Source organism: Nicrophorus vespilloides, unplaced genomic scaffold (genome assembly GCF_001412225.1).
Source record: "Nicrophorus vespilloides isolate i.1.1-1 unplaced genomic scaffold, Nicve_v1.0, whole genome shotgun sequence".
Classification (NCBI taxonomy): domain Eukaryota; kingdom Metazoa; phylum Arthropoda; class Insecta; order Coleoptera; family Silphidae; genus Nicrophorus; species Nicrophorus vespilloides.
In genome coordinates, this window is record NW_017099861.1 from 43,431 (window position 1) to 65,405 (window position 21,975).

Sequence of the window (21,975 nt, forward strand, 5' to 3'; positions counted from 1 at the left end):
TGAGTAAAAGGAAAAAGGGTCAGTTTGAATGCAACAAAAAATAGGGGGAAATTGGTTAACATAATATGGAGATTAGAGTAAAGGGAATAGATATATAATTAATATAGAATTTTATTGTTATCATTTCATTCATGAATACTCATAAACTTACAGAAATATGATTAACAGATGGATAGAAATAAACTTAAATGAGCAATAGTGAAACCTCAATATGAACCAATAGGGTCTGATTCTAATAGTTAATAAAATAATATATTAATAAAACAGAGTCCAACATAATAATAATATGTAAAATAAAACTTAAAAATTGTCTTTATGGCAAATGTACACAATTCCAGAATAGCGTCACGTATTCAGGCATAATTATATATATATATATTGCCCACGTAGGGCCGGCAGCTTTGTACATGAACAGTGGATGCCAACCCTTAACTGCACTTGGATTCGATGCGATACGATGTGTTCATCTTTTTTTTCATTTCATTTTATCATCAACAGACAAGATAATATACAAAGTAATATAGTTCACATCATATTATTGCCAGGTTACTTCATTAGTAATATCAAAAATAAAACAAAATTCTCTGCAACTAACACGCACTCCACTCAACATCATTATCATCATCATAGTCATCAATCAGCATTGTCAACATATTAACTTAAGTTATAGTTATTAAGTCAGCACCACAACGTTAATGTTAGGTTCGGTTATTTTGGATTATAATAGGGTGGCTGTTGAGTGTGCGGAGGTCCTGGACCTGGACCCATAGCCTGTCCTCCCATTTGACTGCGAGTTGTCGTCGCATAAAGTTGCTGCTGGAAATTGTGGAACTGTTGTGCGTAATTTGGGTCAGCCGTTGTGGGTCCTACGAATGGGGAATTTTTAAAGCTATTACTCTGACCCATTGAGGGCGGCAAGGGTTGGCTTGCATCGGGAGCACCCATGCCCATGGGGCTCCCTTTAGATCCGCTTACAAACATTTGAGAATTGGGATTTGGCATGTTAGGTGGACCAGGATTAAACATACCATCTCCTCCGGGACCTCCGTTATTTGGGGGACCATTAAATCCCATTTGCGGCATTCGAATCATACCAGGTGGAGGTCGCATGGGTCTCATCATGGGCATCATGCCTCCGGGCATTCCCATGGAAGGTCCCATCATCGGCCCTGGACCGTTACCCATTGGAGCACCCATCATTGGACCGACACCCATAGGACCGTCCTGCATGGGAGGTCCATCCATGTGTCCCATATGACCCGACATTGGACCGCCTGGTCCTGCCATTGGTCCACTATTCGGGCCGCAATTCGGAAAGTATTGTAGATTTTGTGATGGCATCTTGTTATCGATGTTGGATAGAGGGCTTGTAAATCGCAAAAATTCGAGACTAGGTGGACCTCTGGGACCTGGAGCGTTCCCAACTTGTGATTTCGCAGGCATATACTGGATTGTGTTTGGAGCATTCGGTTTCACTTGAACATTAGCGCCGTTGTATGGGTTTGGACCAGGCGGACGACCCATCATTCGAGGCATTGGCATATGATTAGGAAAGGCACCTTGCAATTTTGGAGATAGAGAGCGTAACGGGCCCATCGGGGAATTGGCATGAAAACCGTGAGGAGGACCCTGCATTGGTATTCCCATCATACCAGAGGCCTGGTCCATGTCACCCATTCCATGACAGCCACCCATATCCATCATATGCATTGACGGGGATCCAAAATTCATCATACCAGATCCTGGATTTCCTTGCCCATTCAAGGAACTAGCCACGCTATTTGTTAACTGTTGACTCATTTGAGCAAGCGAAGAAATCGGATCGAAATGTGAGACTTTTGGATTTCCCGACATTGTACTTGTGCAATTTGGATTTAGTGGCACGTTGTCACCGCGCCCACAGCCATAGTTCGGCATGTCCAGAGGGCTCTTTCCTGACGGCGACACGTTCACAAAATTGCCCATTTTCGTACCGGGAGATGCACTCGGCCCAGGGAACCTAGTCACGTCCATCATGTGTGGTGTGGGTGATGGGTACATTTCGCTTTTTACTGGATCATTCAATGGTGGTCCCGACGTCTGCGGACTTAGTCCTGGACCAGATCCACTCAGCCTCGAAGGTTTATCTCCTGAAAATCGAAAAAACTCTTATAAAATAATGAAAATAACTAGGTCAAAAGTTACATACCTTGAGCTGTAGGAGTATGAGGGCTCGGTACTTGAAATCTGCAGCCATCGGAAGGTGTTCCTGGAAATCTCGGACCTACATCAATAGACGTTGGTGTATTTGGACCGGACACTCTGTTATGAGCCATATCTGAATTCCCCGGGAAACCACTGTCCATAGTTGTCGGTAAAACACTGGAAATGAGGTATACATATAAAACGATAATACTATTTCGAAATTACTTACGGTGGTGAAATCATGTTCCCTTCTTTATTTAAACTTGTATTTGGTTGCTTCTGTATTATTAATTCTTGGCCTTCAAAAGTATTTAAATATTGTATCTGCTGTGGAGATGGAACTGGCATGAGATTAGGTTCTTTAGAAGCAGTATTAGCGACGCTGGTGGGAGCAGATGGGTTTGTAGTCATCATTTCCTTTGCTATGGATTGGAGGGTTCTAGTAAATAAGTTGTCACCTGAAATTGAATACGGGGTTAGCGAAATCTTAAAGTAATAAATATTAAAGATCAAACTAAATTACCTGGCCTTGCATGAGTAGTTGTTTCTGAAGTACTTGTGGTTACGCTAGGGGATAAATGTGATGAAACTGGGGTGCCAGGATTACTGTGATTGTGACGTGATGGAGAGTCTTGTGAAGTGGGACTTTGCCCTGTGCTCATATGTCTATTAAGTCCGAATGGCCTGTTAGAGTCAGCGGGTGAATTCAATGCGGATGAAGCCCTTGGTGACGGCAATGATAAGTTTGAAGTGGGGTTGTTCGGTGATGCGGGACTTGGGCTTTGTAACGCTATTGGAACACTAGCGGATCTAGGAGTTTGATGATATGGTGGAGGCGGGCCTTGAAGGCGAGGTCCTGTTGCTGTTGCAGCCCTAGGAATCGGCTTTCCTTTGTCAAAGTAGTTCTGTTGCATCTTAGGCCAGTCCATATTTGAATGCATCATATTACCAGGGTTTTGAGGCCCTGGTCCTGGCATGTTGGACTGAGCTTGGCTCCCAGAAATCATTGTTGAGGGCATGTCTATTGGCTCACTCACTGGTGGAGGACCAGTTGTTGGTGCTCCACTTGTTGGTGTACCTGTTGGGTTACTGTTTGTTGCTTCAGGAAACAACATCTCTTGCATTTTTCTCAGGGTTGACAGCTGTACTTCACGGTGCTGTCTTTGTTGAGGAGTAAGATCTTTATCAGGCACTTTAACACCCTGCAATGAGGGTTGCACATTTGCAAGTGATGGACTGCAGGAGTCCATGTCTGGGACATCTGGTAATCCATTACTGACACTGTCTAAACTTTCCAGTTGATGATTGTTCTTCTGATCCCATGGCATATCACCATCTCCAAGACCAACCATGTCCTCCAAACCTTCTGGGCCCAAAAAGTTATCCAGTGAAGGCTGACTTTTCGGTCCAATGCCAGGACTACGCTTGCAGTTATTCTTCATTACACTATTAAGCCACTGTGCAGGATTCTGTCTATTGAATTGTGTAATTTTAAGGGGGTTTTTCTCAAGATATTTCTTTGTTCCAGGTTGGGCACAATGGTATGCAATTATTGAAGGGAACCGGCCATGTATAACTTCTTCAGCACCAGAATTTGCCAGCACTGTTGAGAAGACAAATATTTGACTCTGCTGCTGCATATATTGCACTTCCATGCTACTAGGTTGTTTGTTTATAACATTGCTGGCCAATGGCTGAACCCCATCCGGTGGCTGCACTGGAGCACTAGAAGGCAGATTCAATGAGAAGGCACCTCGGGGTATATCGGGATCTATTTCCTCTTTGAGTGCAGCATTCGAGGTGTCAGTTGTTGATGGGGTATCCTCAGTTTCTGTTTTTAATTCAGTGCAGCCATGCAATGAGCCCAAATTAGTTGAGCCAATAACACCACCATTCTTGGTCACCGGCCTACCTGATTCCTTTTTCACATTAACATTACTACTAGTTGGGTCATCCTCCTTCTTCACACGGACATCTGAGCTGGGGGAATCCTTATCAGAGCTGCCCGGCTCTTCTTTGACACCATCTGATCCTTTCTCGTGCTTTTCCTTGATCATCTTTTAAATTAACACCAGCCACCACTAGTCATGAAAACAGTTAGCATGATAACATTCGCGCCGCCAGCCGTTTGTGTTCACTGAAAATCATTACTCCGAGCTCTCGTATCGTTTAAATATCGAAATATAATGTTTCTCATCACATATGTTCTAATGTTTTTATTTGCATTCCTGCAGTTTTTATTTTCATCTTATGGGTTATAACCAAGAGACGCACACAGTCAATCACAGCGTCGTCGTAGTCTGCACGTACACTAACTTCGGAAGACCTCCGTATCCATCATCTGGAGAACCCATTGGCATTCATTATTTATTAAATATTAAGGTTTAGATAATAATAAAAAGTTTTAATAAAAATCTCACATCACAAAATGCCAAACTGTTCACACGCGTTGCTACCAACCTTTGCATTCTAGCAACCAAAATCCCTGCAAACAAACTTCGATGCAATGTTGCCAAAGCGAATGTTAGGTATACAACTCTAAATAACATTACCGTTGCAAAGGATCGTATGGAACACCAATAACTTTCAACTGCACCCTTACAACCGTAATGGAATTTCCCAATTCCCTCGTTGGATACATGCTTCCTAGAACTACAATTTCTGTTTTGAACAAAGAGTAGTTGTAAAATGTTTGGGTGCTGTTTACGTGCAGAAACAGGGCGACCCGGAGGAGCGTAACGAAAATATCTTCACCTACAATTTGAACTAGATGTAAGTTTTGTTTATGTGACTTGGCAACATGTCGCGAGTGGCCATATTGTTCACGTGATGCAAATTGTAATGGCTGCAGTTTTTCAGATGTGTTTTTGTCGAAGCGTACTTGCAACAGAAAAAGAATTTTTCGTCGTATTACGAAAGCCAGAGCGCTCTAAAGACGGCGACGCGGTCCGAATCGCGACACCATCATGGATACTACCATGGGGTGCAGATAATACATCGAAATACCGATGAAGTGTACGAGGAAATATCGCGCTCATTTCACACCTACTATAACCTCACTTTCCATCCGTTCGAATGTTATTGTTTATAGTTTTGTATTTTGATTATACTGGATGAATTTTATTTGGCCCAAATCACTAGATAGTTATGTATGTTTATTTGTAACATGGGTGACGTTGTTGCTGTGAATAATGAAAACGGAAAAGATGCGCCTTCGCCCTCCAAAGACAAGCTCTTCGATCCCTCTGTGGATATGCTAGTGAATGATTTCGACGATGAAAGAACACTCGAAGAGGAGGAAGCTCTTGCTGCTGGGGAATCTGAAGACCCAAATGCAGAGCTTTCCAGTCTGCAGAAAGTAAGATCTCAAATGCTATGGTTTGTCCCTTATACTTCTACAGAAGCCATGCTTGAACATGGTTCATTTACTTTTATTCATATAAACTTTTGTAGAGCTTTCAACTGCCAGCAAGCAACATGTTTGTAGAGTTACCCCCAAGCATAGTGCATGAAGAACATATGAACATATGATTCGAAACTGCAAATACTATAGGATAAGCTTTATGTCAACAATGCCTATTGTATATATATTTATTAAAATTTGCTATGTGAAATCTTATAAATATACAACCTTTCATGTGTGTATTCCTATTGGAATATAGCATTTATTTAATTGGAATGTTATCTTTTTTTTATTTACTACATAATTCAAAATAAATAAGACCATTATTTTGAAAAGAATGTAATACAATACATTAAGTAATTATATACAATTTAAATAATGTCTGTTACTTACAAAGCCACACTCAACAGTTGCATTTGCTTGAAAGTTGTTTAAATTATATTTTGTTTTTTTTTTAGAAGGTAAGTTGAATATTAAGATTTCATTATATATATATGCTACCCAAGTTTATTAAAAGTTTATTATACTGGATCATTAATTAAATACTCCAACATGTATCAAATTAAATTTGTTTTTATTCAGTATCATCAAATATTTTTGTAGGAGAGTAACATGCCTTTGGAGGAACTCTTAAAACTATACGGGTATCATAATGAAAATCAGGAAAACGAAAGTCCTATTGAGGAGGAGGATGAGGTGGATCCGGAACCGATGGAAGAGCAGGAGAGCGAGCCGGATCCACCTGAGCAACCTTCCGGCCTTCATGTATTATATGAACCTATTACCGATCACGAAGATGCATCACGACTGTTGCGATGTAAGTAAAGCTAATCTCAAATTGAATGTTCGATAATTAAGTGTTAATTCTGTTGATTTATAGCTGTCTCGCGAGTTAGCGAAGAAGAAGAGGAGGATTATGACTATAGTCCCGACGAAGAAGAATGGAGAAAGGTTAATAAGGTTATTCTCATTTTTCAATTCATCTATCGTTCAACTCACCCTCATTTCGTTTATTTCTTACATAGAATCTTTGGTAATGGCATTTTTTGCAGACAATTATGGTGGGAAGCGATTATCAAGCGCAAATACCGGAAGGACTATGTCATTATGACGACGCGCTGCCTTATGAGAATGAGGATAAATTGTTATGGAACCCAAACATTTTGAACGGATTAGTGATCGAAAACTTCTTAAAGAAAGCAGCAGTTGTGAATAAGTCCGTCATACCTATGGGATCACAGCTTAGGGATGACGAGCAAGCCTTGTTCTTGCTTCAGCAATGTGGTCATAATGTAGATGAAGCAATACGGCGTATTAGCATTAACACTTTGCCGAACGCGGACGCGATGAGTCTGTGGTCAGAGGAAGAATGCCGGAACTTTGAGTCCGGTGTCCGGTCGTTTGGTAAGAACTTCCATCAGATCCAACAGAACAAGGTAGCTCACATGACCATCAATAAATAAACCTATTCTGACAAGATATATGTGATTTTTAGGTGCGCACAAGGTCCGTCGGTGAGTTGGTGCAGTTTTATTACCTTTGGAAAAAGTCTGAGCGACACGACATATTCGCAAACAAGTCGCGACTCGAGAAAAAGAAGTACGCGTTACATCCAGGCCTTACAGACTTTATGGACAGGTTTTTGGAGGACCAGGATGGCCGTGATAGGAGTTCGTCGCCAAATGTTCAATTCAGTTCAGGTGAAAATAACAAAACTCCGCAAGCCCCTCAAACTCCGAAATCTTTTTCAGAAGCGTAGTTGTTATTATTTATTGTTAACCAAAATTTCAAATATATATTATATATACATATATTTTTATATGCGCTATATAGAGGTCAAACACACAGTATTTATATTTAATTAATAAAACAAACAAACAAACAAAAAAAAACAAGAAAAAGACGTTCATAATTCATGAGACTTCTATACAATACATTAACTAAAAGACATTCACTCAGAGCAGAACAAGATTTGGAAAGACTACGTTCCTCAAATTTACTATAAAGATTCGATTCCGACTTACATGCATATATGATATTTGGGAAAGTCTCAAGGGAAATAGTCATAATTAATTTACTACAATTTTAATTAATTCTTATGGCGTCATAAGTTAGCACTAATTAACTTATTGCGTTGTTTTTAGTTGCCGGTCTACAAGATCCAATGATTTTCAAGCATTTTCCCAAATACCATCTATCAAAACAATAGATATATTTTTTTATATAATTTAGTGTTTAAGTAGACTTACGCAATAGCGATGAAAGGAAAATATTGTTTTCAAAGTTTCGCGTTTTTTAAACAATTTTAGGATCGAGCATCCACTTCAGGGTAGAACTTCTTTCAAAACAATATTTTTTTTTTGTTCGGAACAGACATAACTACATAAGGTGTTCAACGTTGATTGCACTCAGTAAACTGGAGGATATTATAAGCAATATTTACACATTTTTTAAAATATTGAAACTATGTACAAATTTTGTAACACCAAGTTAATACTATATATACATATATATCTTTACACATTTATATTTATATGTTCAATGATGCGATAACAAATTGTTGATTCATATATATATTTGCAGATAATGCCATTGGGTTTAGTCGCTTACAACGGCGTCCCATCACAAATACATTGAATGTAAAACAAAAATACTATTCTTTCATACGACAAACCAACATCACTCGTTTGCCAAGTTTGCAAATCTGATGAAATTTCGCAGCGAATTCAATTCTATTTTTGTAAAATGCCGATTATATAATCCGACGAGTTGTGTAAATAACTTTCGACATTTTCCTTTGTATATGTAATGTAAAGTAAATCTTATTATTTATAGGTGAAGTAAAAAAATAATAATTCTTGGCCGAATTCAATTTAGGTGGATTTATTTATTTATTTTAAATAATTGTATGATACGTGTATAAATAATATATTTATTAATAGATCGGTTAACGGTTGAAAAAAAAAACAATAAAACAATCAAGAACAATAGAGCTGACAATTTGTTACTGTTAATATATATAGGAGAGTCGTTGTTGATGAAGTGCCCTAGAATTGTATTTTTGTTAAGAGGTAAAAAAAAAAACATTGAACACCCTGTGAATAAATGTATTTATATTTTATTTAAATAGTCCATAGAATCATTTCAATTCATTATCTAAATAAAACAATAATTATTTTGTAAATAATTGTAAATTCATAAAGAATAATTTATATTTTATATATGTTAAAAAAAAAGAGACGAGAAGAAACAAATTTAATGTTTTATAGAATTTTGATTTGCTTTAACGATTTACATTTCAATTAATTTTTATGGTTTCTTTTCACATCTTTTGGTTAAAATCACATAGTTTTCTTTTTATTTTTCTATTGTTAATTTTTCGATTAATCCTTTGTTTTCTGAAATGAATTATAAAAAAAGGCCTGTACTATAAATAAGAGATTTTTTTTCGAACTAAAACAAGATATTTTATTTTATTTATTTCAACCTCTATTGTAAAGACGCTAATACTGATTAAAGTACAAAAATTTAAGATAATTTAACATTGGTATTATTCATTTTTTTTTTATTTCTTGTAGAATGTAAAACTAGCAGAGTATTCAAACAACAGTTATATAAATAACACATAATATTGTTTCTTCAAAAAAGAACACAAGAAGACATTCAATATAAAAAATGTTAACGAAACGAGTATTGCACTATAAAAAAGTTACTCTGTCAGTAGTTAAAAAGAGATAGAGTAAATCAGCTCAGTCAAACCGATGTCTTTGGTGGGTGTGGCGTAATTGACTCATCTCCTTGTGATATGTGATAAAAAGGGGCTGGAGCACGGATCTTCAAAAAAATCTCGCATGTTTCCGAAGGGACTGGAAGTATGTGTACTTTACTTTCGTTTATTATTAGTTTCTTTCTTTTTATTGAATAAGGAACGAAGAGAATGTTATTGAAGAGCTATAACACATGTTTCGTATTATTAGTATTATAATTATTATTATGTTTTGTGGTTTTATCTTTTTTCTTCTTTTTTTTTTGGTTTAAATGAATGGAACTACAGCTATAACGATGAACCACACACACTTAGAGCTTGGACATACACACGCACACGCACACAAACAGTTTGAGATCTGAATGTCGATTAATGCACGAAACCCTTGGCCTACCTAACATTCAAAGTTTAGAGAAAATACTTATGACAAAAAAATATCACCATTTACCCTGTGCAAGTCTCTGTTGTCGAAATGCAAGTGACCAACTGTACTCAAGCGGACAGACTTGCTAGGTACTAGCTGAACATATGGTACAGGTACACAACATGAATACACAGTGACGGAAACCAATCAGAAGCCGCCCAGATATGGCGGATAGCCTGGCGGATGCGCCGGTTGCGGATAGCTGTAGTAGGGATAATTGGGACTGGGTACATGAAGACCTGGGCCATAGCCCTGCCCGTAAGGTATTTGCGGATACGGCAGTGGTACCGGCTCGTAAGGACTACTCCAGGTGGGCGTCGGATATATGGGGTAGCCGGAACCACCAGAATAATTGTACGGCACGGGGCTGGATCTATTATAGTTGCTGTATTGGTTTGAGTACTGGTCGGAATTCTCGCACATCGGAGTCTCGCCTTCGGTTATACTAGGAATCTGGTCAACTAGCGATTCCAAACCGGACAGACTTTTGGAGGCCATGTCCTGCGGCTGTCTAGGCGACGGGTAATGTTGTGCGATCTGATGGTGATCCGATGGCCCCTCCATAGAGTACGTGTGATAGGGATAATGAGGTTGTTCACTGTTGGAGGATGGCGTGGGACTGCCTAGCCGGCACTCTGCTTCTTCGGCCATACTCGTGGGCGGATCAAAGTCTGGCGGACCTAAGCTGGGCGACGCCGGAGAGCCAAGCTGTTCAGAGCTGATGGCCGCGCTGATCTCCGAGCTAAGATCCGAGTGTGTGAAAGGTTGCGAATGTGGCCGAGGCGATTGGCTGTATTGAGGTCGAGGTGATTGACTATATTGGGGTCGAGGCGACTGGCAATACGCCGCCGGATGCTGAGGTGGATACAGATTGCTCGAACTGTTGGGAGGCGTCAGTGCCGGACCCATCTGATAGTAACTGTTCGGAGATTGGATTGGTGATGGACTAGAGAAACACTTTGATAAATTGGTCGATGTATCTAGCAGTGAATCGGTTTCATCCATCTTGATTTTTTTAGGCCGGCCTCGTTTCTTTTTCGGGAAATCACAATTGTTATTTTGCATCGGGGGTTTCCTGATCACCGGCTTCGGGGTCGTCACCTCGCCCTCCACTTTCACCTTCTTCGGTCTGCCGCGCTTCTTCTTGCACGGCACTATAGTACCGTCCTCGTTCTTGATCACAGCATTGCTAATGTCTGTAAGCTCTGACGAGAAGGGATCCGGTTTCGGTTCGGCCTCGTAGCAGGACTTCACTCTCGGCTCACTAAACACCATTTCCGACTCATCAATAGATGCTACAATACCGTTCAAGTAATCCCTAAACTTCTTCAGAGCCGAGTAAAATGGCACTTTGTCCGCAGCTCTTGGCAGTTGCGCGCATCTCGCACTCGACGACGGCATCACCCACATATACTGAAACAACAAACGGAACATGTAAGCAAAAAAGATGTACACTCGCACACGTGCATCATCAGCTCTCGCTAAGGAGAGGAACTTTCTCTTACTGTATTCGTGCCTTCGATAACATCTGGCTGTCTACCAAACTTAAAGTCCTTCTTCCCAGAAAACACTTCATATATTAATTTACCATTGAAAACCGCGATTTTAGGTCGAAACTTCCGTAACTTTTCTAACAGTATTTGACTACCCTCTTTAATTTCTTTACGCGTTAAATCGGCACTACCCTTCGTCGCTCGTGAAACCATGTTCGTAAAACCGATGCCGACTTGAAGTAACTTGTAGTCCTCGTCGGCAGACATCTGCTGCGGTGTCAGTCCGGATAAATAAAGACATTTCCAGAAATGATTGCCCGGTCCAGCATAGTGATGACCCTTGTACGCCGCAAACAATCCGGGATTTATACCGATCTGCAAATTAAATTGAAAAAACAAAACAAAAATAGTAGATAGAATAAACACAGATCGAAAACTTTTCATTGGTTACATACAATTATAATATCTAAATTCATTGTGAGATGGTCGGGTAGTGTTCGCTTGGACACCTCCTCCTCGGGCATGCCGTTGAAGCGGTCATGCTTTTTCCGCTCCTTAACCGGCCTGGGGATTCCGTGTACGTCCTTTACGAATTCCGGCCTGTAATAGAACACTATATAAAATACACGATTTAATTGCTGCGATCGCGCGCCCGCTCCACATACTCTTCTTTCAACTTCTTCTTTCTGCCGCGCTTCTTTGGTCCGGGAAGCATCTGGTGGATGGCCTGCGGTCCCATCGGACCCAAGCAGTTCGCATTCATAACAGCTTGTTGCTGTTGTTGCTGCTGCTGCTGTTGTTGTTGCTGTTGCTGCGGCTGAGGAGCCATCTGCAGCATCGGCATAGGGTCATCATCGATGAAACTGTAGGGGTCATCCATCTTCTCACACTTCACCTCGTGGTTTATCGCGTTGTTCGACAAGAGCATATCTGCGCTGGTCTCATAACCATCGTCTTGGGGTTCCAACTTCATATTACTGGAGAACAAAAAAGATAGGCGGAAACCATGAATGAAAATCGGATTTTATTTGAGCGCTCTATCGAGTGGGTGGAGTTTCACGTTAGGAGTATTTTGGTTTGGAACGGCATTGGATGACTCAAAGGTGACATGTAAGGTTAGATAATTACGATAGGAAGCGACGAACCTATCCCGGAGGTAATAGCCGCAACTGCTAACGGATGGTAAATTGTTGTTATTTTCTGTGCTTTAATGCGTGCTGGTAATCGATTGAGTTGTGGTTTCGGGCGCTCACATACGCCCTGTACTCTCTATTCGCCTTTTTTCTCTCGGAGTTAGGTTACTTTACTTTTCGTTTTATATTCCGCAACACTGTATTTTCGGGTACGCAAAAGTAGGTAAAGTATATATAATATTTTATTATTCAGTTTTCTTTTTCGATAAAGAAAGAAGTAGAAAAGTAAAATAAAAGATAATAATACATGAGTGTACTTTATTTTGGCCGAGGAAGATAAAGCAAAGCCTGATAAGGTGCGAGCACATACATGCTGTATATGTTTACATTTGCGCTAATAGGATAAACGTGTTACTGGGAGGTTTTAGTTCGATCGAAATTGTTATTTTTGCAACTTTTATTTTCTTACTTACTGTTGAGATGAGGAAGATTATGAGGAGTAGGAGGAGGTGTGGTATGGGTGATGCTACTCACAGCTTGTATTTGTTGGAGAAGCTGACGGGGTGGTTGTAAGTATCGTAGGCCATTGGGATGGGTCCTCCGGGTCCTAAGTTGGACATGGAGGAGTCCGTAGGACCGCCACCGCCCGTTTCCATACTAGCACCCAACAGTGAAGTGGACTCGCGGAACAGCGTAGCCACCTGCATCGGAGATGGAGTGAATCGGCCTTGGCGGTCGCGCCGCCACCGAGCTCCGCAGCTACAGGCTCGGAACGAAACACTTCTTCGCCTATACTTTACATGTAAACGTAGTCGCGCACAGACACCTCCACTGCCAGGAAAAGCCCCACAACAACCTCAACCTCACCCTTTAAAAATAGTCCCAACCCTGTGATTGGTTCAACGAACGTTTCGGAAAAATCAATAGGACGTTATCGGCCTGTGTATTTTTGCCTCGACTTGCCTCCCGTGCTCATTGTCGGTGTCTCCGTCGGCGTCGCTCTTTTCCCCGACGCCCGACCTTTCTGCTTTTTACGCTGGCGCATTCTGTTCAAAAACTGGCAGACCAGAGAAAAATTCTAGCAGGATGCGCGCTCCCACTCGCTACCACCGCTGCTTCCTTCTTCCCCCTATTTCCCGCTAGAGGGCTAGAGAGGTCCACGGTGGTCCATGGAGGTACAATGGAGCAATGGAGGTCCACAAACCACCTTCCTTCACCTCGCCGAAACTCTGCACGGACACCTCACCATCCATCCACACCCGACGACCTTCGCTACATCCATTACCATTCTTTTTTTCTCTTTCTGTTTCTTTCCTTCGTTTTTAGGTTTTGGTTCTTTTCGCAATCGTTTTCACCTCGGCTTGCATCACCTACCCGTTTCCACCGCCACCTTCTTTCGACGGCATCCACCACTGCACGCACGCCCATGTCTCTACGCTCGGTATTCACATTCTGATTCTTGATCTGCTCAAACTTCGGCTCTTGCATAAGTCCTTTCACAATTTGTTGCTTGCCAAGGACGACCGCTTTCTTTTCCATTTCTAATTTCCTTCACGCCATAAACGTTGTGCAGAAATCAAGCCAATTAATCTGCTAAACCTTTGATCCTCTAGTTTCAATCAAATCGAAATTAAACTATTCAATTATAATAACAACGACTAATTGTTTCTAGGACAACTATTAACTTAAACCTAGTAAACATAAATAATAGTATATTGGTGATATGATATAACCAACATAGTATTATTTAAGTAGAAATAATAGAAAAAAGGATTTGTAAATAATGTATGTATTGTCCTATCCTTGAAATTATCCAATTTAAAATTTTCTTTCACTAAATAAAATAAATCTTCAATTATTGAAGAATTATTCTAAATAATTTAAAACGATTCTATTGCATATTTAAGTATTAATAACATACAACACATTAAAAAAAAACAATACATAAGAGAAACATTGTAAATAATAATTATTATAAATAAATTTCTAAACCTTATAAATATGTAAATAAATAAAAATTAAAACATATTCAAATAATCATCATAATTAAATAAAAAATAATCAACCATATGATTTTCTTCTCGAGAAATAATAATATGATGTACAGAAATATTTGTTTACGAAACAAAAATTTAAAGCAATAATTATTATTTTTGTCAATGAATCCAAACAATATCAAATATATAACATAGCGAATTCGGAAATTCCAAGTAAACTTCTTACTAATCGTTATATTTATGACGTCTGACGCCCCCTGGTGCTAAAAGAACAGAATATAAAAACTCTTATTGTATTGTTGATCATTGGGCAGGAGTGTATAAAAGTAAATAATTTATTGTCCAATTGATTAAAATATGTCTACAAATCTCTCTTAGGTACAAATATCAATATGGCCATATTTTGTAACTGAAAATTTAGTAAATTGTTAAATAATAAACAACATTGCAAACACTTATCCTTCGAGTACAATGTGCAATATCTATAAATACAGAACAAATATTGTTATTTTCATTATACAGACTTAAAGTAAACTTACTGATAAATATTTCAATGATAAAAAAAACGTATATCAGTGTTATAGCTTACCATCCATCTGATTGTGGACATTACATGTCATCTCTATACCTGAAATTGAATTGAACAAGATAACAAAAATATTATGATTCAAACGCATGTGAATATTTTTTTAAAGCGAAGAACTGACTCATTTTCAGAATAAAATGAGTCAACTATTTCCTAGATATCAATCACGTTGGAAATACAAAGTTTCATCAGAAATTTATATTATAATGGAATGTATTTTCAGTTGTTAGCTTGTAAATTATTTACGTTAATTAATTACCTCGAATTATTCTACGTTTAACAGTAATCAATCATGTTGAACGTTGATGTATTGTATTTTTTTTTAATTTCGAATTATTTTAAATAACGGATTTTAATGGTTATGCAAGACAAATAAATCGGAAAATTGGAAACCGAAAAACTCTTAATTATTTGAGGTTTTCGGTTTTCAATTGTTCGAAACTATTTGATTTTGTTTTAATATTATTACGTGATATTTCGTTGTTAATCCATGGAACTATTATTGGTTCATCTCAAACTGTATCTATTTATAATGTAAATAATGCGATAAAAAATAATCATTTATAATTTTTCTCGATTTTTCATGTGATTAAGTCTATGCGATATTATTGTATATTAAATATTTTATTAAAGAATATTTATGGCTATTATTATAAAGAAATACTCTAGTTTAAAAAAGAAAATAAAGTTTTTTCTTATACTAGAATTATTGATAAAATAAATATTTGAGTCCGTAGGATCAAATTATCGATGCTGTTGACATGACCCACCAAACATAATCTGAGAATGTAATGGTTTATGTGAATAAATATTGATAAGTTTTCATCATAAATTGAATATGTTCAAGTAGACTATTGTAGTCTTTTTAATTAAATGCTTAATAAAATAAATGCGAAATGAAGATTTTGTAGTACCCAAATTGATGCATTAATTACAGCGATTAATTAAACTGTAATTATTTCAATTAGGCGTAATTAGTGATTTTTAGCAATGAATTAGAATATTACACTAGTTTTTCTTTGCATAATGCGCGTGCAAGAGAAGGTGCAGTTTGGTGAATAATTCAGGGACGAGGATAAAAAAAAATACAGAGTCGATACTTTTAAATGGTTTTAATGGCGGTTTGGGATACAAACAATTCGTGTAATGCACATGTAAAAAATGTATGGTAAAGATGCGCGCGTCGCGACGGCGCGTCCATGGTGTTTAGGTGGCGCTGGCGTCGCCGGAGTTTGACAGGTTGCCAGATTTAGAATGAAAAGGGGATAACGAAAGAACCGGAGGCCCGTTGGAAAGCATCTTCCAATCGAAACGAATCCGGGGTTTCCATCATTAGCATCCGACGGTGTCAACATTGTTCGTGAAGTCTGAGTTATCCGGTTGGTCTGTGTACCATTTGGTAAACTTGGTAGGCCAGTACAGCCGCTCACGCTCTCTTTGTAAGCGGAAGACGGTCGTATCGCATACAGATATACACGGCCAGGTACATTCATGCCTACTGCTGGCGAGCGAGGAAGATGTTTTCGTGGACCGTCAGCCGTTGTTAGCAACACCTATGGTTATTTAAATGCGTGACGACCATCGTACAGCGACGATAACAACATGGGTAACTGTTTGAAGAGGGCCACCACCGATGATATTTCGTTGCTGAGGGGCAGCGATAGCGTTCGCGAAACGTCATCGGATCAGCTGGGACCTTCACCCTACCAGGTAAGGTACTGGTCATAGTATACACTCCTACCATATCCGTATCCCGCTATATTTTATGACCCCTTATCAGTGTAAAGCAATATGTGTCCGTTATTCTTTTGTTGTTCTGCCAATGGCCTCACTGTATATGCATATGCAGATAAGACCATTGTCCTTCACGCAGACATACACATAAACAGGCACACTCTCGCTCGCACTCACACACGTATTCACAAACACATACAGATACGCGAACAGGCAAACCTATAAAGGACTTGACAACAAAATCAATTTAATAATCCCATTGACCCCAACCGCTATGGCTTCAAAACAATTAATCCACTTTGCAACCAAAAACGGATAACCACAAATATCTTGTTATTGTTATTATTATAATTTATATATGCATGCTCAGGCAGCAATCACATGATGAATTACGTTTATTTATTTTTTAATAACAACATTTGTTCTTGCAGGAGACACTGCCAATTCAAGCAGCCTCTCCTGTCTATCACCCCTCACCTAGTGTCACTCGCTCTGTGGGCCAGCTGACCGAGGAAGAGCAGGTGAAGATAGCCAAGAGGATTGGCCTGATTCAGCACTTACCCACTGGCACCTATGATGGATGCAAAAAGGCCAGGGAGTGTGTGATATGCATGGTGGAGTTCATTGTGGGCGACACCGTCCGTTACCTGCCCTGCATGCATACTTATCATAAGAGCTGCATCGATGACTGGCTGATGCGCAGCCTCACCTGTCCAAGCTGCATGGAGCCAGTCGATGCTGCCTTGCTGACCAGCTACGAGACCAACTAAAAACAAACAAAAAAAAATAAAAAATTCATTAAAATAATATAAAATAATGGCCAGTGCCTTGCAACTGATAGTGAAACTCTGTGATCTGAACTGTCTCTATCTATTGGGTGTGAATGTACTATCTTTTATGTTGGTAAAGATGTAATAACAAGAAATTTCTTTATTGATGAAAGTGGTATTTGAGTGGCTGTGAACCCGTCCCAAGTTGGAAATACCTAGACCATCAAACGTCCGTAAAAGAACTCAAAACAAACACACGAATATAACACACACTGAAATGAAGTAATCAATAACAATAATCAACTAATGAAAACACATCACACACACTGAAAATAGGTATCTCTTATCTTTGGACTGGCTGGATTTGTATAGAATATATATTATAAAATTGAGTATATAATATATTTGTATGGAACTATACACATATATTATAGGATTAAAGGAAAAGATCTGTTTTTATATTATATTCCCAGGCTTGGTTTTTAAGTTAGGGCACTCTTGCACGAAAATTAATTTGAAAACGAAAATTCAAAAGAAAAAAAAAAGAAGTTTCTTCATAATATTTTAGTTACACGAAAGTTGAGATTGTCTTAACTTAAAAAAAATATATATATATAACTTAGATGCGAGCAGGGAACGTCCACTATTTTTTTATTCAATTTGTTAGTAGTGGTTTTATTTGAGTTTCCTTATTTTTAATTAAAATTATTATTAATATTATTTTATAATTTTAGAGATACTATTTAGTGATATAATTTGTGCTTTTACATTTATGTAATTAATATATATGTATATATTTATATATATGTATCTACATTAATTCCCGATACATATTTTTTCTTTCTCTCTTTCCACGTTCTATTTTTTCTGGGCTTTTCGTGGTCAGTTATAGTTTCTTGTCACCCTGGTTACTGTACAACTTCCGTTTAATGAAGTGAATCGAAAAAGCCTATACAATTAATAGAAAACTATTGAAAATGGAAACAAACAAAATCTGCAACTGCTTCATTTTACATGAATGATAGATGTTTTTGTACTATATATGAATTAAGTATACACTAGAGTGAAAATAATATATTAAGCAACAACAAAATGTTTACGTTTATGTGCTAATATAACTTAACTTTAATTTAAGGTGGTACGTTATATATATATACATATATGTATATATTTATATATACATTTGTATATATATATATATTTATGTATATATAAATATATAGATATATATTTATACAGATATATTTTTGTTTTTTTTTATTAATTTTTTTCCGATTTGTAGGATTCATGAACACGATATCTTAGTCAAGAATTTGAAATTTGTTCATTTGATATTTTATGATTATTAAATAAAGCAAGAAAATGAAACACAATCTTGTTCATTATGCCCATATATTTTATTTCAGCCTAAAATACTACAATCATTAATACAGTTTAATACAATAAGCAAAGCAGTTATTTTATACTGCTCATAGCGATAACATATTTTATAAACTTAGTGACAAATAATTTAAATATGCTTGAATATATTGGTTTGTGACGCATTTTATTTAAAAAATAGTGAATATTTATAAAACAAATTAGCATTGTCAATGCCGAATAACAATCGACCATAGATTCCATTCGTTTATTATTTTGTTTTTGTTTTAATGATTAAATGTTATCTATTTTGATTCATGTAAAATTAAACTTTATTTTGATAACATAATTACAAATTTTTGATGATCAATGCTTTTGCATCATCATTTTTACATATTTACTGCGTTGTTATTATTTCTGTGTAACATATGTAGCGTCGCAAAATATCAATATCACTATCCAAATACATCGCAGACCAAATTATCGACTCAATGGTAATTACGTAAAACGTGTTTTCTATTAATTTTCATTATAACATGCGTCGTTCTGATTTTAATAAGATAGGTGATAAGTACTTTATCTTTAACTTATACGGTACTAATTAATACCTGTGCACATTGTAATTGCTACAATTCATATTCGAATGATATTGTATTACTGATGTTTTTCGCAGATATTATTTGTTTAGTTTAAGTAGACGCATTATGAAAGCAAAGCATTTAACTGGAACCGATCTATCTGATCGAAGTATTCCTAGTCTGCGATCCAGATCTAGATGCATGGCGTATGCTACTAGTCGCCGTACTTGCATGTCTCTTCTTCGCGCCTTCCTTGTAGCAGCAAAGTACCGTTTTGAAGCTATCTCTGAAGTTCTTCGACATGAATCCATAAATAACCGGGTTTATGCAGCTAAAAGTAACAAATCATTTGTACCCGGTTTGATTACAATATGTTTATACAGACCTATTGAAGTATGCCATTAAGTGAAAGGTGGTTCCCATGTATTTCAAAGGACCCGTCCGAATCTTTGGTAGAATTTTATAAGCTTTCAGGACGTTGTCTATGAGCACTGGTCCCCAGCAAATCGCGAATAGGAATACCACCGCCACTAGCATGCAAATCACCTGCTTCACCATCCTGGTGTCATCTCTACCATACTTGACTTTCTTGGGCTTCGATAACTTGTTCAACTGGATACCGTCGTGTTGCACCGTATGATTCCTCGAAAGACTACAACAAATTGATTATTTACAAGAAATATGTAGAATCGTTTATCAGCAGATATTATTATTAATTAGGAGATGAACATGGATGTATGAAATATGTACAAATATAAATATTTACGCATGTCTACTGGTCATTAGATTCCTGCGTTCCATCACATTCCAAACTTCCCAGCAAATTAGAGAATACGCTAGAGTCATTATGCAAAATGGGATTAGGAGTACTAGGACCAACATGTAGACTTCATGGGATATCCATAAAGAGCGATTTTCCCAATCTCGGACGCACCAGAATGCTTTAATTTTCTCGCCTACGGACATCTGGATCTGAAATCGATCAATAAACTTGAATGGTTGAATGATTAAAGCCGCGTTGATTACCTGAACGAATAAAATGGGTATGGCCAGTATAATGGATAAAGCCCAAGTTAGTAGAATGACCCTACGTGCTTGACTGATAGTGCAAATGTATTTAGCTCTCATTGGATGAACAATGGCATAGTAGCTAAAATAGAGTAGCAACAAGTAGTATCATTCGTATGATTGTGTTCAAATTACCGTTCGATGCTTATGGCAGTTAATGTTAATACTGAACAAATCATGGAGACGTTTTGTATGTAATGTACACATTTGCAGAGGAATGACCCTAGAGCCCAGGTATACGAGAATAGCTTCGCCACCTAAAACAAATCGTGATTGTGAATTGTGAATTGGCGAAGGCACTTAAAATTCCTGTCGAATTTGTGTAATAAATCTCGCTGCCAGCCATTTGCATATGTAATCTAAACAATATCAAAGCGAGTGGAGCCTGCATTCAATGTTGAAATTATAATAAAAAACAAGGAAGATACATATGAACATATGGCTCGCAAATAGTTTTTCTTGAAAGCTTTCTAAAAATACACGTTTTTTAGATAGAGATTGCAATTAGTTTGTGTATCACACCAGAACCAATATCAATTTATGAATTGGCGGCGCGAAAACCTTTCACGGTATTTTTGCCGGAACTTTGAACTATCGCGATAAAACTAATCCGCTGAATTGGCAATTGCAGATAACGCGTTCTGCAACAGTTTTGGCTTGCACTTACCTTAACAGGTATACAGAATACGATGAGCAGAAGGTCCGAGGATGCGAGACTGGCCAAAAGGACATTTGTCACGCTTTGCATCCTTCTGTACCTGTAGGTTGCGTAGACGATTAGGCTGTTTCCGCACAAACCTAAGCAAAAGGTGATTCCGTAGACCACCAGAACAGGTGACAGTTCTTCCCAATGGAAAGTCGAATGAGATTCTTTAACATCGTATTCGTACTCGTTATTGTAATCGTACTCCCCCATTTCGTAAACCTCCATTGTTTGAACTGAATGTGGGGCTCAAGTAGCACAAGAATAAATGATTAATCCATGATTAAATGCAGGGGGCGGATATAAGAAGCATCGCCTCAAGGATTCAATTTACTTTATCGCCTATATCTTATTTATTTTACCGTGTTGCGTAATTGTTGCGTGTGAAAGAAAAAAAGAAGATAGGGAGAAGCAACAGAAGAGTAATAAGGGAGATCTGTATTAATACACGAGGCAAACAAATTCACTAAACTGAATAGAGAGCGTCGCGACGCCTCTCTTATATCTGTTGCGGGAATGTACTTAAAATATCCCCGGCAGTAAATTGAAAACATTCTGTTTTAAGGGCCGAATTCGCGTATGATAAACAGCAAATATGAAGATAATGTATTTTCAAGTGGTTACTGATATTATTACTCTATTCACGCAACGCACTACCACGTGTTTGCCGAAAATTTTCACATTTTCAGATACAAATGTAACGAATTATTTTGTTGCTAAATGTACAAAATAGAAACTGCATACGCTATTATCGTCTGCATTTGCTGAATCTCTGCT

General features: G+C 37.9%; 5 protein-coding genes across 8 annotated transcripts; 2 read left to right on the forward strand and 3 right to left on the reverse strand.

Moving 5' to 3' along the window:
- Positions 1–171: 171 nt before the first annotated feature.
- On the reverse strand, positions 172–4,640 carry LOC108565873 (protein BCL9 homolog). Of its 3 annotated transcripts, XM_017925539.1 has the most exons (5): positions 2,708–4,640; positions 2,414–2,642; positions 2,189–2,361; positions 1,029–2,129; positions 172–866 (listed from the first exon to the last, which is right to left on the reverse strand). In XM_017925539.1, the coding sequence occupies exons 1-5, from the start codon at positions 4,239–4,241 to the stop codon at positions 709–711; spliced, it is 3,195 nt and encodes a 1,064-aa protein (XP_017781028.1). In that variant the 5' UTR covers positions 4,242–4,640; the 3' UTR covers positions 172–708. The 3 variants fall into 3 exon arrangements, with proteins under 3 accessions (XP_017781028.1, XP_017781027.1, XP_017781026.1); XM_017925538.1 differs by having other exon boundaries at positions 172–2,129; positions 2,189–2,337; XM_017925537.1 differs by having other exon boundaries at positions 172–2,129.
- A 355-nt stretch (positions 4,641–4,995) lies between these two features.
- LOC108565869 (mesoderm induction early response protein 1) lies at positions 4,996–8,463 on the forward strand. Of its 2 annotated transcripts, none has more exons than XM_017925531.1 (6): positions 4,996–5,542; positions 6,191–6,404; positions 6,468–6,547; positions 6,640–7,023; positions 7,083–7,287; positions 8,171–8,463. In XM_017925531.1, the coding sequence occupies exons 1-6, from the start codon at positions 5,336–5,338 to the stop codon at positions 8,293–8,295; spliced, it is 1,215 nt and encodes a 404-aa protein (XP_017781020.1). In that variant the 5' UTR covers positions 4,996–5,335; the 3' UTR covers positions 8,296–8,463. The 2 variants fall into 2 exon arrangements, with proteins under 2 accessions (XP_017781020.1, XP_017781021.1); XM_017925532.1 differs by having other exon boundaries at positions 4,997–5,542; positions 6,468–6,538.
- A 669-nt stretch (positions 8,464–9,132) lies between these two features.
- Positions 9,133–13,837, reverse strand: LOC108565870. Its single transcript, XM_017925533.1, has 5 exons — positions 12,938–13,837; positions 11,936–12,247; positions 11,726–11,870; positions 11,283–11,645; positions 9,133–11,190 (listed from the first exon to the last, which is right to left on the reverse strand). Exons 1-5 carry the CDS (start codon positions 13,108–13,110, stop codon positions 9,925–9,927), a joined length of 2,259 nt encoding a protein of 752 aa, XP_017781022.1. The 5' UTR covers positions 13,111–13,837; the 3' UTR covers positions 9,133–9,924.
- Positions 13,838–16,091: 2,254 nt separating this feature from the next.
- Positions 16,092–18,024, forward strand: LOC108565876 (RING finger protein 11). The gene is made up of 2 exons (XM_017925541.1): positions 16,092–16,696; positions 17,152–18,024. Exons 1-2 carry the CDS (start codon positions 16,589–16,591, stop codon positions 17,488–17,490), a joined length of 447 nt encoding a protein of 148 aa, XP_017781030.1. The 5' UTR covers positions 16,092–16,588; the 3' UTR covers positions 17,491–18,024.
- A 1,150-nt stretch (positions 18,025–19,174) lies between these two features.
- On the reverse strand, positions 19,175–21,846 carry LOC108565866 (pyroglutamylated RFamide peptide receptor-like). Its single transcript, XM_017925527.1, has 6 exons — positions 21,163–21,846; positions 20,631–20,752; positions 20,454–20,577; positions 20,194–20,399; positions 19,813–20,079; positions 19,175–19,758 (listed from the first exon to the last, which is right to left on the reverse strand). The coding sequence occupies exons 1-6, from the start codon at positions 21,424–21,426 to the stop codon at positions 19,584–19,586; spliced, it is 1,158 nt and encodes a 385-aa protein (XP_017781016.1). The 5' UTR covers positions 21,427–21,846; the 3' UTR covers positions 19,175–19,583.
- Positions 21,847–21,975: the final 129 nt, after the last annotated feature.